Source organism: Zalophus californianus, chromosome 13 (genome assembly GCF_009762305.2).
Source record: "Zalophus californianus isolate mZalCal1 chromosome 13, mZalCal1.pri.v2, whole genome shotgun sequence".
NCBI classification, from domain to species: Eukaryota; Metazoa; Chordata; class Mammalia; order Carnivora; family Otariidae; genus Zalophus; species Zalophus californianus.
In genome coordinates, this window is record NC_045607.1 from 51,813,050 (window position 1) to 51,830,400 (window position 17,351).

General features: G+C 33.7%; 1 protein-coding gene across 5 annotated transcripts in view; it reads right to left on the reverse strand.

Annotated features, from left to right (window-relative positions):
- Window positions 1-17,351, reverse strand: part of CNTLN (centlein) — a 297,557-nt gene that overhangs the window by 81,126 nt on the left and 199,080 nt on the right. For all 5 annotated transcript variants that reach the window (XM_027616502.2, XM_027616503.2, XM_027616501.2 and 2 more), the window contains exons 13-15: window positions 12,404-12,504; window positions 6,380-6,468; window positions 1,021-1,556 (exon numbers count right to left, since the gene is read on the reverse strand). In XM_027616502.2, coding sequence (XP_027472303.2) covers window positions 1,021-1,556; window positions 6,380-6,468; window positions 12,404-12,504 — 726 coding nt within the window. The remainder of the gene's footprint in view (window positions 1-1,020; window positions 1,557-6,379; window positions 6,469-12,403; window positions 12,505-17,351) is intronic.

A 17,351-nucleotide genomic window follows, 5' to 3' on the forward strand; every position in this document is an offset into this window, starting at 1 on the left:
ATTTCATTATTAGACCAGCCAAGGAACCTCGAAGGAAAGACAGGAAAACTCTTCCACCCCTACACCATCCAGGGACATCCCAAATCTAAAACAGATCTCTTTTGGGGATTTAAAAAAAAAAAAAAAAAGAACTTGGAAAAATAAAAGAAAATACATGCCATTACAAAACAAGACAGAATTATGGAAAGCTGTTCAATTTGTTAGCAATTCTGGCAACACTGAACTTCCCTATTACCTGGGAATAAAAAGACGTGTTCTACTATCCATTTGCCTTGGTGGTTTTACTGATATGCTTCAAGTATGTATACGAACGTATAGCCAAGGGTAAGGAAAAGAAATATTATAGATTTTTAGTATTTTCCTGCTGCTATCCACTAGGCGTTATATAACTTAGGACTAGGAATTTATAGAGCTTTAACTTTAAAGAACTAATTTTTAACCACCATTCAATTAAAGTTAGTACAATGACTTTGCATAAATACATACACGAAATAATTAGTGAAGATGGTTCTTAATTTAAAGGATGTTAAACAGCTTGTAGACATCTGGTAACAAGCTGAAATGGGTCATTCAAAATTTATCTAACTAAATTAAGGGGGAAAAATGTTTCTCCTCCCAGGTTGGCATGTCACAAGATAACTAAACCGACTTAGTAGGCTTGCCTGGGAATCCTTAGCTGTCAGTGGTGAATATGCAAAGGGCCAGCAAATTAAATCAACCTGCCAAACTGTCAATTTCAAGCCTCATGACTGCATGAAAATAGCATCACTGGAAGAAATCAAGCATTGCCTTCTTTTGGGTTTCCTGGCACCTATTCAAATACTCATGCAGTTGTGGCTAATTTTGCATGCAAATTTCAGTCAATAAGCTCAGAACAAGACCTCCCAAGATATTTCAAAGGATCTGACAGTATTTTTTCTGAATACCAAATCGACAGTAGTTGAAATTCAATCTCTATTTGCTGGTGCTTTACATATGCACAGTGTCCCCACCACAGAGCTAAGTTAATGAGAGCCTTACCTGCTTTCACTCACATCCTCCCAGCCGTCCTTGCTGAGGTTCTCAAACACATTGCTCATAACCTTGATGGAATGATTGAGAACAGTGTGGTAACGACCCACAGAGCACTTTTTCTTTGCGGCTTTAAATTTAACCTTGGTCGTGGTTGTCTTACAATCGTATTGTCCAGCTCTTACTTCCGTAATGGCCATCTCAGGTTTAGCTTTGTCTGCAGAATGCTGCGATTTCTCCACTGAATTCATCTGTTCTTCATTTTCATTTCTCAACCCATTAGCTTCTGCCACTTGTCTCCTTAGGGAAGTGACTTCTCTCTCCAGCTCACTGATTTTTACCTGAAGTTCAGCTTTATCTCTCTCTACTTCTTTGCTCCCCCTTTGTAGCTGTTCTAGCTCTTTTTCTCTGCCCTCTGAATCTTCTTGTTGCTGTTTTAAGAGGGATTTCAGGAAGTCATTTTCTTTCATTAATTTTTTATTCCCTTCTTTTATTTTTCTTGACCCTTTCTCAAAAGATTTTAGCCGATCTTCCAATTCAATGACCTAAACAGAAGAGTTTAATTTATTCTTTTTAAAAGTCCCATAATCTGCTGTATATTTTTTTATCACTTCTCCTTTATGAAAGTAAAGTCACACGTAGCACAAGGACAAAATAAATCTAAAGTACTTAATTTCTAAATAATTCTATGGTGGTGTAGATAAATACATTATAAAATGCAATAATACATCTGTTGAATAAAGGACAGATGGTAAAAGAAGTTAAAATTCTACACAAAGTGATACAGAACTAAGTATGCTAATAAACTTTGCAGAGTTTTCTGAGATAAGTGCTTTGGCTATAGAGTCTATTTATTGTGAAAAATATTTTCAGAGAAAAGCAATTTATACAAAAAGTCTAAAAACAGATACACAGAGAAACTTCATTAATAAAATAACAATTTTCTTCAACATCGAACTATCATATGAAAAAATGATTACCTATATAAAATATACTCTACCAAAGCTGCTTTATTCTAAATTAGAAAAGTGTAACTTTAGTAATCATGAGGTCCTTAGTTTATACAATAAACATTTACTGAAAAAAACTCTAACAGCTTAAAATTATAATTATTCCAAAATTGTGTTCATTTAATTCAATAAACATTGTCCACATTGCAGGACATAGAAATGAAAACACACAATTTCTGACCTTAAGAAATTTCAAAAACTATTTGGAAAGAAAGGCACTTGCATAAATAAATCTGATAAAGGATAGGATCTAAGTGCCATAAGGCTGGGCAAAAAGGACAGAGCAATTAATTCTAAGCCATGAGTATGAAAATTTCAAGAAGGAGTTAATTTCAATTGAAATCTTGAAAAATAAATAATCACCATTGTTTGGAAAGTACAGTTTACAATTTACAAGATGGTTTCATAAACATGATCTCTTCTGATCATCTCAAAACCATGTGAAGGAAGTAGAGCCAATAATTATCTTCCCAGAGGAGGAAACAGAGGCTCTGAAAACTTAAATAATGCAGAGAGGTAAACATTTCCTGCTTTGAAATGGGATTCAAATTCAAGATTCTGTGCCCCTCACACTATTCTACAAGCCATATGGGGAAGAGTTACCCCGGTACACATGGAAATGAACAAAGAACTGGGGTCAAGCAAGAAACCTAAATGACTGGAACACTTTATGGACTCATTTTTACTTTTAAAACAATTCTTCAAAGGAGAAACATACTTGATGTATTGACAACCAATAACTTAAAATATTCCAGAAATCTACAAGATGAAACTTACGCATATTCTTATTGCTTTCCAGTTGACTGGACTTAGTTATGGTGGTGAATATCTAAGTTGTTTCCCAAACATAATTTTCAGTCATTTCTGATTTACCTAACCTTCTGCACCCTCTATTCTTCTTGTGAGGTCAACCTCCTGCATTTAATTCAGTAGACTTCACCAATCAGTTATCCTGTTTCAGGACATGGATATTTCCCAACAAAAATATTAAGAATCTCATCTAATTTAAATGTGCGATTCCATAGTATGATATAGTCACCTACTGTTAGACCTATGTCTTTATAGGGCTCACTCTTGACCTGGAATAGAGGTATATGAAAGAGTTTGTACCAGATTATTGCAGACCTCTGTGTATTTTTGCAAGAGAAATTCTATTGTTCCTCTACAGTGCAAATACTTTATTGAAGAGCTGGATAATGTGACAAAAAATACAGTGTTCAAGAACACATGAACTCTGACTGAAAACCGTTTACTTTTTCAAAATCATTCTATGCCAAATTTTATTTTCTATTTAGTAAAAAATACTACAAAATAAGGAATATCACTTTTTTACAATCTCCTCAGTTTCTTAGTGGTTTTAATCACTGCAAACAATAGTATACTTTTCATATATATATTTTAAAATATTTTTGCATGTTAGATTCCATGATGGAGTAAGTAGAATAGACTGTATTTTTTAAAATTTATTTTGTGCAAATAAGCAATTACACCTCTTTCTTTTAAATTAATTTTGACAGTGGTGATATAAAAATATTAAGAAACAGTGTGGTCTTGGGGAAATTAAAGTTGGTTCTGGTCTCTATCTTACTTCCGGCTCAAGTTACCTTAACCTGGTAAAACATTTAACTTATTTTAACTTATTTTAAAGTTTCCTCATTTGTGAAATGGGAACAGTCTTGCAGATTATTATTATTAAATATGATCATATACCACAGTTCCTGGTAGACAGTCAGGTCTAAACAGTTTATCATCACGATCACCATCATCATTATTGTCTCTATTATTATTAATCACAACAGCTACTTAATAAAATTACTTGAGATGGAATAGAATTACTTGCACTAAATACTGCTGAATTAGCCATTAAATCAACATGTTATGAACAAATGTAACAAACATCTTGAATATGAGATTTCAATTCTGGAAATTAGCATTATCTTTTTCTTTTGACTAAAATCCATTTAAGTTTGGGTGCAACTCATGGAAATTTTATGTACCACTGGAAAAATGCCTTTTTAAAGTCATTTTACATTTAAAATGTTTAAGTCTGTTAACTGCCTAATGTGAACCCATGTTTAATCATAAAAACTGGTCAAAATTATTTGCATTTAAGTTTAAAAATGGAGGACAAATAACAAAACAGACACTACTTTTTTTCTTTTAAGATTTTATTTATTTATTGGAGAGAGAGAGAGCAAGCGAGCACAGAGGGAGAGTGACAGGGAGAAACAGACTCCCCACTGAGCAGAGAACAGGATTCTGGGCTCAATCCCAGGACCCTGAGATCATGACCTGAACTGAATGCAGATGCTCAACCGACTGAGCCACCCAGGCACCCCCAGAGACACTACTTCTAAAGACTTGAGAAAAGGAAAGCCCATAGCATATATTAAAATGTCATTCAAGGTATACTCTTAAAAATTACTGTTAAACTGATGTTAAGCCTCCAGAAAGAAAATGGGAAATTTCAATATATATTTGAGAAGGAAAGTCTAGGGATTTGTTAAAGGCATTTGGTTTGTCTGTAAATCAACTCAAGTGCATACTTTTCCTCCAGTACTGATCATTTAAATAATTTACCAGAAAAGATGACTCCTTTCAAAATTGAAATAAAACACCTGACTTTGTAAAGTGTAATACTCTGCTAGGGCTGCCATAAGAAAATACCACAGAGTGGGTAGTTTAAACCCCAACAATCTCATTTTAACTTAATGAACTCTTTGAAGACCTCATCTCCAAATACAGTCACATTCTGAGATACTGGGAATTAGGACTTTGGCATAATAAATTTGGGTGGGGGGGGATTCAATTCATGCCATAACAGTGAGAAATGCTGATCCATTAAAAAAATAATTTTATGTGTTTTATTTCTACTATGTAAACAAATACTGTTTTCATGCTGTTGCTATCTTTTAAACCTATTTTGAATGAGTTTTACAATACATCCTTTTAAAATCAGGAAACCCAACTAAAAAAGGTTAAATCATGACTCGTCCAACTGCACTGGACGAGTGACAAATTAGTTATGGTCCAATGCAAATAATTCCTCTTGGCTTTTCAGGACTTAAAATGGATTTCTGGATCCACTATGGTAGTAGCCATTTATGGCAGCTGGAATGAAAGAATGGATTTCTTTAGGGTTTCTACCCTAAGAACGTAGTAGGTAGTAGGACAGTATATATATATATATATATATATATATATATATATATATATATATAGCCATAGAGAGAAAAATTATAGAAACCCCAGCAAACAAAAATATTGCTCTGAATCAAAGAAGATAAGCTAGTGCAAACTGTTTGACATTCCAGCTGATAATGCATGTATTATTTCAATTACTCATTTTACCTTAAGATAAAGGAATGTGAGCATTTCTTGTTCTGTATGTTATTGTGTTAACCTGATATGTGTTTTTCAGTAGTAATGAGATGACAGCCTTTGTTACTTGACATATGGCAAGTGTTAGAAGTAGAAGTGATCACATCATCTGTTGTAAGTCACTAGATTTCCTATAAGTCAAGTCACAGATGTGAGAAATATAAGTAGCCATATTAATATTTTTGTTTATATATTTGTGTATTTCCAGGTTTATCTAAGTATCCAGTGTAGCAAATGACAACCAGTCATAGGATATACCTTAAAAAATATTTTCTTTATAAGAATAACAAGTGCTAAAATGCAACCAAGCCAACTTAATGGATCATGGTAAGAATGTATTTATATATAAAAATATGAATTAAGTAAAATTATAAAGACAGATATTAGTATTTTTAAAGAAATTTTATTATTAATTATAGGCATGATGTAAAGTGACTGCAGGGTTTATATGAGTGGTTCTGTTAAAACAGGGAGAGCGATCCTAAATTATATGGGCATAAATTTCTATCTAAAATGAGATGAGTCATGTATATTTTTATTAAATTATAAACATATTACCATTTTACTTCACTGAAGCTAAAACTATGCTCAATTTTAATAGTTCACATATTGCAAATCTATATGCTTTTTGAAGTATAAGAGTCTCATCATGTCCCATTTTAAAGTTAAACTGCTAAGTTATAACTAATAAGCACATACAGTATAAATTTTTATAATTTCCATTGTCATGCTCTTCATTTCATCTTGAAGATATTTTTAATCTATGTCAACAGAAGCACAAGTGTTTCCACATTTATTTCACTAACACTGATTTTTTTTTTTAACCCATTTTGGCAAGCGAATGATTTTGAATTATGAATTTAAATTAAGGATTCACACAAGGTTTAAGTTCATGAGCCCTCGTTTTAAAATATAATCCTTTATGTTAAAATTCAGATTTAACTTCCTCAGCTCAATATCTTAAAAGATTAGACTACCTTCTGCAATGTCTGCTCCGACATTTCTTTCCCATTCTTCTCTGGAGTACTCTTGACCCCATCATCTTCACCGCATCTACACAGTTGTTCTGGGAGAGAATAAATAACGTATTATGGTACCTCATATACTGCTGAAACATTGGCCTGTCATTTTAAGGAGAAGGGTTCTCAGTTTCTCAACTGTGAATAATCTAGTCTGTTTTACTGTCGAGTATTTGGCTGGGAACTAAATGGTGACCTTTTCCAAGATTTTCAATCACATAATTACGTACCTTTGTAGTGTCTTTTTTTTTTTTTTCCAGTGTAAGATTTTCAAAGGTACAACAGATCTTCAGGTTAACAATGCTATACTTTTATTCCTATATTCATTCTTTTGTAGACTATTCCCCCTTTGCCTTAAAAGCAGAATTCGCAGCCTTCTTATCTATTCGGCCACTACTAGTTTTGTTCTCTGGATCTTGTTCCCTGCCAGGAGGATCAGAGTGATTGCTGAACAAAGCAAACACTAACGGAATCAGGGTGGATTCAAACTTTAATAGCCCCTACCACCACTTTTTTTCAGGTAAAAGATCATGTACTGGGCAGAGTAAACCATAAAAATCACATTTCCAGAAAAACTGTCACTTTATAACACATAGAAACCCAGGTAACAGGTGAAATTGTTTCTACAAAAATTCCTATACTGACCATGCCTGTGACTACCAAAACCTTTTCAACCAAGCAAAAATGTACAAGCAATGTATCAAAATTAAAGGGAAAAAAAAAAAACCAATAAAATTTCATTTAATACTAGTAAAATTTAAATACATTAAGCTTATAAATAAATGTTTTCTAATCAAATAAATTATTGTGACAAATTTAATATTTTCTTTCTGAATTATTTTTAGGAGACAACATTTCTTAAAGAATCAAAAGAAGGGCAAAAAAGAATACATAAAGCTAAAAGGATACATATCTGTGTTAGACTGAGGTGATTTTGCTTTAAAGTATGCTTGGCTGCTGTAGGTCAGTGTAAAACTTTGATTTATCAACAAAGGAAAAAGAAAACAATATTATTCTCTGTAGAGTAGAAATCTCTTGGTATAAACAGTGACTAACAAGTTTGTTAGAGTGAATTAGGCATTTCTTTTGTCTTTGAAACATGACATATCCAATTAAAACTTCTGTACTCATGAAATAAATAGAACACTATCCTAAGGATAATAAAAGCTAAAATAGGTAGAATTTGCCACCTGGGGAATAGGTACCTTTACCTTGGTAATAATCTATTGGTTCCCAAGTTTCTTTTTCTAGTCCCCTAACACCATGGTGCTGAATTCATTTACAACACTCTTTCAGCAATATAGAAATAATATGCAAATACAATTCAGCTGTTCAAGTCATTTAAATATCTGCTACCATTCTAAGTGAAATGTTTACTCTTAAAAATAAGAAAATATTTCTCTGCTCAAAGAGCACAGAATGCTAAAAGGAGCAAAATAATTCCAATAAAATAAATGCCGAAGACTGATTTAAAAATGAATTTGATTGCTGATTTGTGTTCCTGGGTGTGTACAAAGTCCACTGGTGGACGGGTTGACCGTGTCCCCCTGTGGTTTTCTGTTGAAAACTTTAGTTTCTCACCTTCACAGGTTTTAATAAAGAATAAAGCTAGGCCCAAGTGGTGGAGGGGAACAAGGAACCCACTCTGCCCCTTGATTCTTCTCCCATTCAAGGATCTCAGGATTTGAGAAATGAACCAAGAGGACCTAGTTAGAAATAGGCAGTTCTATTTTTGTCCTATGCTGGATGTGTGAGCACATGATTCACCTTGTTGGAGATTTATTTTTAATGTTTTAGTTTTAAATGCCTTACTTTTATTTTTACTATAAAAATTCACTGTGATTTATAATCTTTCCCAGGAGTTTCTTCCCTGTCCACTTTTTAACTTTTAACACTGCTTATTTACAATTGTTTACACTTATCCTTCCTTCTGTGTTTTTCTTTTCTCTTAATTCTCTTAAGATTACAAAAACAAATTAAATTCTTCTGCAACTTGCTTCCTTCCTGGTAGATTCTTTTAGCTATTTTCTCAAGTTATTTTTAAAAATCTATTGTCATTATGAGGGGTTGCAGGATATGCCACCCGAAAATATGATGCTTTGGTATACTAATTATTTTGAGCAGTAGGTACCTGAAAAACAGCAAATGCTTTTGGTTTATACTTTGATATCACACTATGGTAGATTATTAGTCAGCAAATGCTTACTCCATTCTCCTCTACCTTCAAGGGTGGAGTATAGATCCCCACTCCACTGATGTTGAGCTTGGCCATCTGAGTTGCTTTGACCAAAGGAATGTAGGTATAGATAAAGTGTGCCTGTTATAAACCTAAAACAGGTATTTCTCCTCTTCCCATGGAAATTTCCAGTATCTGCTTTGAAAAGAGTATGCCCAGATAGTCACTGCCTCCTTCACCCCGGGCCTGGGCCTGGGCCCGAGACATGTGGAATCATATGAGCCCAATATGTTCCAGACAAACAACAGAACTACAGCCTGAAGCACATTTGCTCCAGCTGATCTGCAGAAACCATCAACAAAAAAATAATGTGTATTATTGCAAGTCCTTGAAATTTTGTGGTTGTTTATACGGTAGCAAAAGCCATCAGGGACAGAAGTTGATAACGATAGGTGAATGCTGCTATAATAAAAACCTAAATTATGTGGCATTGATTTTGGGACCGGGTGGTGGGTGCCAAAGAATGCTCCAGGAGCTGAGAAAATGGTGACCCATGTTATGTAGTGGCAAACTGCCATCTGACATAACATGGAAGACAAAAAATGCACCCGATAAATTTGTAACAATGAGTGAGGAAGTTCCAGTGTAGAGTGAGTTGATTGTTACTGGCTGCTACTGACTAGGTTCTAGAGGAAAAACTGAGCTCAGAAAGGAGCAGCCACAGGCATATGGAAGTACATATGTTCCAGTACTTTCAGGGTTGGAAATGAAAGTGTTTCTCACCATATCAAAGGAGCAACCACTGACACTCTGGCAGGAAGGGCCAAATCCAAGATATTGACATTAAGACCTGGCCACTGGGTGTGACTGTCATGCCTGTTCCTAACAATCTCTGAAAGTAATGTGATGCTTAGTAGATACTTTCAGCTGGACAAAAGGACTTCTAGAAAATTTAAGGGTGAGGGCCTAACAAGTCTGAAATATACCCCAACCCTCCACAGAAACTCATACAGATAAGACATATGAATCGGTGCCAGCTGTATTTGATAAAATGACTTATTTTAGCCAAAGAAAGTAGATAGAAGTTACGATACACCAGTTTCAAATCTAGGCTTAAGAGGCTCTGTATGTTTATACTTGTCCCTTTGTAGCCAAGAAATAGACACATGGAGCTGAAGTAAACTCTACTTGTAGCCTGAAAAAGAGCTGGACCAGATGACCCACAGCAAGGAGAACTGCTTCAGCCAATCCACATACCCGCATACAAAAAGAAAAAAGAAATATGCTTGCTGTTGTTTGTGAGTTTTCACATTTGTTTTGCTCTTTTATTAATAAACAGGCCTTCAGCTTTCAATGAAGAATACCATAAACAGTGTTTTTATGAACACACTCATGCATTTGTGGTAAAAATTGAGGATTCTTACTCCAAACTTAATCCTATCATTGATTTTTCAGGCCTGATCATAGGTATTACATGCTTTACCTGGCATGCCCCATGAGGGAAAGCTGTCCTCCCCAACCAGACCTGGTACATGGCCAATGGACTGTGGTCCCCGAAGGCAGTTATAGTCAAGGGCTCAGGATCCCCCTGGCTGGGGGGGGGGGGGGAAGTAACCAAACATAAAGACAACTGATATCCTTGAATTAAAGTATAAAAAAAAAAGGAATATGCAAAAATACGTTTCCTTGTAACACAGGAAGATCTTAATTGACAAATAACAAATTACATGGATAATCCAAAATATGATTTAGAACATACTATATCAAGGCATATTCTATTTAAATTTTGGAACATCAAGTTGAAAAACTAAAAATTAACATAGCAAAAGCAAGTCACATCCAAAGAAAGGAGTGAGGTACGGGGTGGGGGAAGGAAAACCAGACACCTCTCCATAATATATCTCTATAGCAACCTTCCATTCTAAAAATGAGTAGCATCTAGAAAGTTTTGAGGAGAAAAAAAGTGTAAAATGATAAAATTATACCCAGCCAATTTATTCATTGACTAAAAAGACTATTGAAACATATTTTTAAACATCTAAGTTCTTACAAATATAGCTATTTTGATTTCTTCTTGAAAAAAAAAAACATAATTTCAGTTATATCTGGCTAACCAAAAAATAAATCAAAATAAAGAACTCATGAATAGAAAGGCTATGACTTTAAAAAATGTGATGAGTACTGAGTCCTTTGTATATAAAAATTAAGACTTTAAAACTGAGGAAATCATTGTTGCAATATATTAAGTTATAGACTTTGATAAAATTAAAAGGTTATTTAATGAACAAGACTCAAGATGTGAGGGAAACAAAATAAAATGTTTTTTTTAAAAAACAACTGTTATTTTCATCTTGAATGGCAAGGAATTAATTTTTAATATGCCCTGAAACTAAAATACATACTTCTAAAAATACAAAGTAGTTCCGTCTTCAATGTTTTTAGAACCTTTCTTTTTAATCTTAGAGGGAAGTTTTAGAAATCAATATTTATTGAAGTAATGAGACAGTTTCCTAAAGTTCAACAGTTCTTTCATGTTTACACCCATTTCTTTTTATTTGGTTGGTGCCAAACAAAATCATATGTAAATATCCTTTTTAAAAATAGCATACATTATGGTTTTCTTTTTCCACAATTTATCTAACTAGGCTTCTTTCTTTATAAGTATTAAGAGGTGTTTGATTTGATAATTATTTAAGATTGAAATTTTGATTTTTAAGTGTTTGTGAATCAGGATGTTTTTCTTTGTCTTTTTTTATTCTTTCTTATTGCTTGAATATTCATAAGTATGTGTAATTTTTCCAGAAACAGTAAAGTTATTATTCTTGAAAAGTAAACCAAGGATAAAATCTTAGAGAACCCCAATAGTTAAGGAATAAATGGAAGGAAGTTCCACTGGAAGAAACAGAAGACAGAGGCAAGCATAGGTAAAACAAAGGAAAACCAATGTTTCAGAAGCCAATGAAGGAGTAAGCTTGAAATATGATATAAATCAGTGGTGTAAAAGAGATGATTTCAAACACTGGCTTTGACAAGTCACCAGTGACCTAACTAAGAGCAACTGGAACAACAACAGTAATTGGGACAATAGGCAGGTGAGTGGTATATGAAAACTTGTTAAGTATAAGTTAATTATTAATTATAAATTGTCAATACCTAAAAAGTACAGTGGTAACAATGATGCTATAGTGAAGTTAAATAAGGAGAAATTCTGTCCTATTAACCTTACTTTTGTCTAATGAGGTATTACAGTATGGATTGAAGTCCTATAGTAAATACAGTTATCTTGATTTTAACAAAGGAATAACCCTTCAATTACAGATACATTCCTTTTACTAAACAGTTTTAGGCTAGTGGTCAGGAAGGTGGCAGATTTGCAGATCTCCAAGTTTCATTCTAACTCTATGATTTTGATTCCAGGACAATAGATGAGAACTAGATGAGTGCCAGAAAAATGTAATATCAAACAAAAATATAAATGAATTATTGATATTGAGTACAATAACCATATAATTTCTAGAACTTTGAACAAACATAACTAGTAAAACTTTATCGACGAATCGAAAAACAAACATCTTTTCTCCTTATCAAATATCTCTTTAGAATTTTTAATGAATTATAAAGCTGACTTTTAGGTGTTCTATTTGATTTTCTCATGTAAGGTAAAAATGTTAATCACATTACCATTAAGTAAAGCAGTAGAAAGAGGGGGAACAAGGATAAGAGTCTTACAAGAAATTGAAAATAAAACATCAAGAACTAGATTTTAAAATGCCTATAATAAATATTTAGTTTCACAAAAAAAGTACCTTCTCTCTTCTCAGCCAAACATGTATTCAATTCTTGTATTGTTCTCTTATCAACAGATATACGTACTTTAAGTTTATCCAATTCTTCTTGAAGAGTCATCCTATGAAAATTAACACAATAAATGATTATTTAAAATGTATAAGTTAAGGAATAATGTAGCAACAGATGAAGGTAGTAAAGATATTTAACAAAATATGAATTAGACAGTAGTAAAATAAAAGAAAAATTTATCACTATTAACAAATCCTAACAATTAAAATTGAATTTTAATGAGAATCTGGGAAGTAAAATGTCCTAAGTGATATTTAAATTTATCTAAGTAAACGTGTTAAATACTTAAAACATAGACTATATGATAAAAAAAAATAATGTATTGAGTTACCCAACCACTTTTTTTCTAAGATTTTATTTTTAAGTAATCTCTACAACCACTGTGGGGCTCGCACTTATAGCCCCAAGATCAAGAGTTACATGCTATACTGACTGCCAGTCAGGCACCCCAACCCAACCACTTCTTAACATACAGATATACCATGTAAAAATCATGATAAAATGTTAATACATATACCGAAAGCAAAAAGAGTACATTTCTAGATGCCAAGAAAAGACAAAGAACCCCTACTAGTAAAATGGAATTGAACTACCACGATGACAGAGTGGCTCAAATACCGCCCATGGAGACCTCAGACCTTCAGACTTGAATGGGGATGGAAGTTTATGCCCTAGGCCCTCCATGGCTGAGAGACAAAACTGGGCTAACTGTGGCAAGATGGGAGACAAAAATTTGCTGAGTTTGACACAAATATTTCAGTTTATCTGGCTGGAGTTTCATTAAAAAGAGGCAAGCCTATATTAACTGGTTTCAAAATCAAGCCATATTCATTTGCAGAGATCTAAAGAATTGACAGTAATGTAAAAACTGGTTCATGGCCAGTGTCCACTGGAGAGTTCAGGCAGACACAATCACCCATTACAGATAGGCTTCCACAACTGAGAGAAGGGATAGGAGAAAGAGCATCACAAAATAAAACTCAAAAGAAGTTAAATTTGCAGGTAAGAATAATTGTATGAATAAGTTCAAAGCCACGAATGAGTCTACATATCACCCCCTGCCCAAAATGAGAGAAGGCACAATAGGGAAATAGAAACAACAGAACAATTCAAAATGAGTTTTTATACAATCAGAGTTTTAAAAATGTTGAAAAAAAGAAAAAAGGGGACAAAACATATTTTTAAAAACATAACAGATTGAAAACTCAACAAACGTGTTAAATAGCACATAAACAAAGCTAATGAAAACTGGTGAAATTAAAGACAACACTAAGAAATAAAAGGAAGGAAAATAGTAACAATATATAAAGTGCATTTAAATGAGAAGCCCAAAAAGCATCTCAGAAATTATTCAAGGAGAGGGGTGCCTGGGTTGATTTCTGCTCAGGTCATGCTCTCAGGTTGTGAGATCAAGCCCTGTGTAGGGGGTCCACACTGAGCATGAAACCTGCTTGGGATTCTCTCTCCCCCTCCCTGTCTGCTCTTCCCTCCACTTGCGCTCACACTCTCTCCCTTAAATAAATAAATAAAAATTTTTATATAAAATGGCTGAAAACAGAGCTGATGAAAAATGCAAATTAATAGATTAAGAGAGTAAAATTGCAAACAGAGTAAATAAAACTATATTCACAGTTAGAAACAGAGGGAAACTGTAGGACCCCACCGACAAAGAGGCAATCTTAAAAGCAACCATACTGAGAAGAGATGTTACTTACCAACTAAAGAGCTTTGGAGTGACAGAAGACTTCTCACAGCAACAAGAAAGGTGAGAAGAAAAATAAGTAATATCTTCAACGTTCAAAGGTTTACTACTCATAGATCTTAGATGAAAGAACTATTAAAGAATGTATTTTAGGTTGAAAAAAACCCCTCAAAATCAACATAGGAAACAAAATAGTCAGTGATGATGAAAAGACATCTGTAAATATGTACACGGAAGTAAACCAACATTTATCATGTAAAGTAGATATAACAATATTCAAATGAAGGTAGAGACAGAATACGGTAGAACTAAATTTCTGAACAATAAAATGATATAAGATCAAGGAAAGGATCAGAGTTACAGTATTTTAAGAACCCTGTATTGTTGGAGAGGATAAAGGTGCTGATGAACCTTAGTTTGTCAAATAAGTGATGTACAATTTCAAGAAAAAGCATTTAAAGAATGGAAAACAAATATAAAATTTACAAATCAGAAGAGGTCAAAAAAAAGAAATTAACAAAATGTACTCAATCTAAGGCAAGAGAAGGATTTTTTTTTTTAAAGATTTTATTTATTTATTTGACAGAGACGAGATAGCGAGAGCGCGAACACAAGCAGGGGGAGAGGGAGAGGGAGAAGCAGGCTTCCCGCCGAGCAGGGAGCCCAATGCAGGGCTGGATCCCAGGACCCCGGATCACAACCTGAGCCGAAGGCAGACGCTTAGTGACTGAACCACCCAGGCGTCCAAGAGAAGGATTTTTTTAAAGGAGCATAAAAAATAAAATATACAATAAGAAAAAAACAATATTAAAGATAGATGGTCATTACATAATGATCAAAGGAATGATTTACTAGGAAGATACAGCAGCTCTAAACTGTTACGTATTCAACAATATAAAAAATATATATTTTATAATATATTTTACTTTATAAAAATTATTCAATTATACATTTATATATTAAGATATATTTTATATTTATACTTTATATAAATATTAAAAAACAAGTAGTCTCTGCTTTTCCTCACTCAGATTATTTCTTGAAAAACTGATATTTATAGTTTGATGTGTATACTTGTATTTTTTAATATAAACATAAATACACATACATAAGGATCTAAAAAATTAGGATTCTATGATTATATCTGCAGTTTCTCAGATAGGTTACAGATTGATGGGAGGAGCAAACACACACGCACACACATACACCCATCCACAGAGCAATTAAGTTTGGATTAGGTTACTGCTTTGTTTAGCTAAGAACATGGAACATTCTGAAATGAGATGGCCCCAACAAAGAGAAAAACAGAGGTGGCTCTTCTCAACTTAGTTTTCCTTGGCTTTCAGATCACTAACGTAGCAGAACACAGGGCTACGATTGCTGGAAATGTTATTTCTTGCTTATTTAGAGGCATTTTATACTTACAGTTTGTTTCGTTTTGTTTTGTTTTATCTTGAAAGAACTTGTAATAAGTATATATAAATATTAGGGACCAACTGTTCTTGAGTCAAACTAAGCACCAACAAACCACATCCTAACAGATGTGTGGAGGAGGGGCTGTCAGAGTGGACACCCTTGAGCAGGATGAACATTGGCTATCACTGACTGATTTACTGCCCACCTATTCTGATGTTTCTGACACTCTGAAGGACCATAATTCAAAATCTACTTTTTACTGGACAAATTATATGAAATGACTGTATTCAGATGCTGGACAACAGGCAGCAGAGAACTGTGATCCCTCAGAGAAAGGAAATTAACAAAGAGGGCCCTAATGATGGTCCAGATTTCTGCCAGGAGCCACTCTCCAGACCATGATACAGGGAGAGGCGTCCCAAGAAAAACATGATGGCCTCTCTGAGATGAAGAAAAGAGATGAGTTTGGTAAGACTGAAATGATGGAATTTGTCACAAAAAGTTCCCAGAGGAGGGATCTATAAAAAGAAATAGCTACAGAAATCTGCATAAGAATTCTTTTGAGTCTATGGTTAAATACTTTGTTGCATATACATAGGACCAAATTCAACAAGGCAGGCAGAGAACAACTGGAGCCCATAAAGGAACTATTCCCAGAGTTTACACAGGATTGGGAGACCTTGAATTCTGACCGGTGTGAGAGGAGAATCTTTGTTGATTACCAGGAACTTCAATAAGGAATCCAAAAAAGTCATCTAATGAGTAGGGATAAACAAGTCTTTTGAAACCTGTACTGACAGTGTTTTTAAAAACGTGGAAATGGTTTAAACTGAGATTTTAAACACACCTGTCTTAGCAATCAATAGAGAAAGTGAATGGAAAACAGGACACAGAATATTTGAAAAGCACTATGAAAAAAACTTGACCTAATAGACATTTATAAAACATTCCACACAATAACAGTTCTCAAGTGCCATGGAGCTTTCACTAAGATAAAACCACAGGCTGGACAATAAAACAATTCTCAGCAAAATTAAAAAGATCTAAATCATGAGAAGTATCTTCGGTGCCCAGAATATAATTAAATTAGAAATCAATACCAGAATGATGTCTGAGAAATCCCCAACTTAAAACTTTCAAACCTTTTTCTCTAGATATAGATTCCAAGAGGAATTAAAAAATAGTTTGAATTACAAAAAATTAAAGCAACACATTTCAAAATGTGAGGGGCTAACAAAGTGCTTACATTGGAAAGAAAAAAGATCTACTATGAAGCTCCCAATTACAGAAACTAGAAAAAGAAGACAAATTGAGTAGAGCACCTTTTCATATGTGCAATGGCCATTTGGATGTGCTCTTTTATGATATATCTATTCAAGTGTTTTGCTCATTCTTCTACTGGGTTGACTGTCCTTTACTTAATTATTCATAGGAATTCTTCAGATATTCAGGATGCTAGTCCTCTGGTGGACACATATACTGCAAATATCTTTTTTCACTCTGAATGTTGCCTTTTAAGTCATTTAATAATATCTTTCCATAAACAAAGGCTCTTGGTTTTAATATAGCCCAGTTTATCAATTTTTAGTTTATATTTAATCTGTTTTAAGAAACCTTTGCCTAATAGATATTCTATTAAAATAGATATTCTATTAGGCAAAGAGATATTCTCCTGTTTTCATCTAGAAGCTCTATTACTTAACATGGGGCGCCTGATGGCTCAGTTGGTTAAGTGTCCAATTCTCCATTTTGACTCAGGTCATGATCTCAGGATTGTG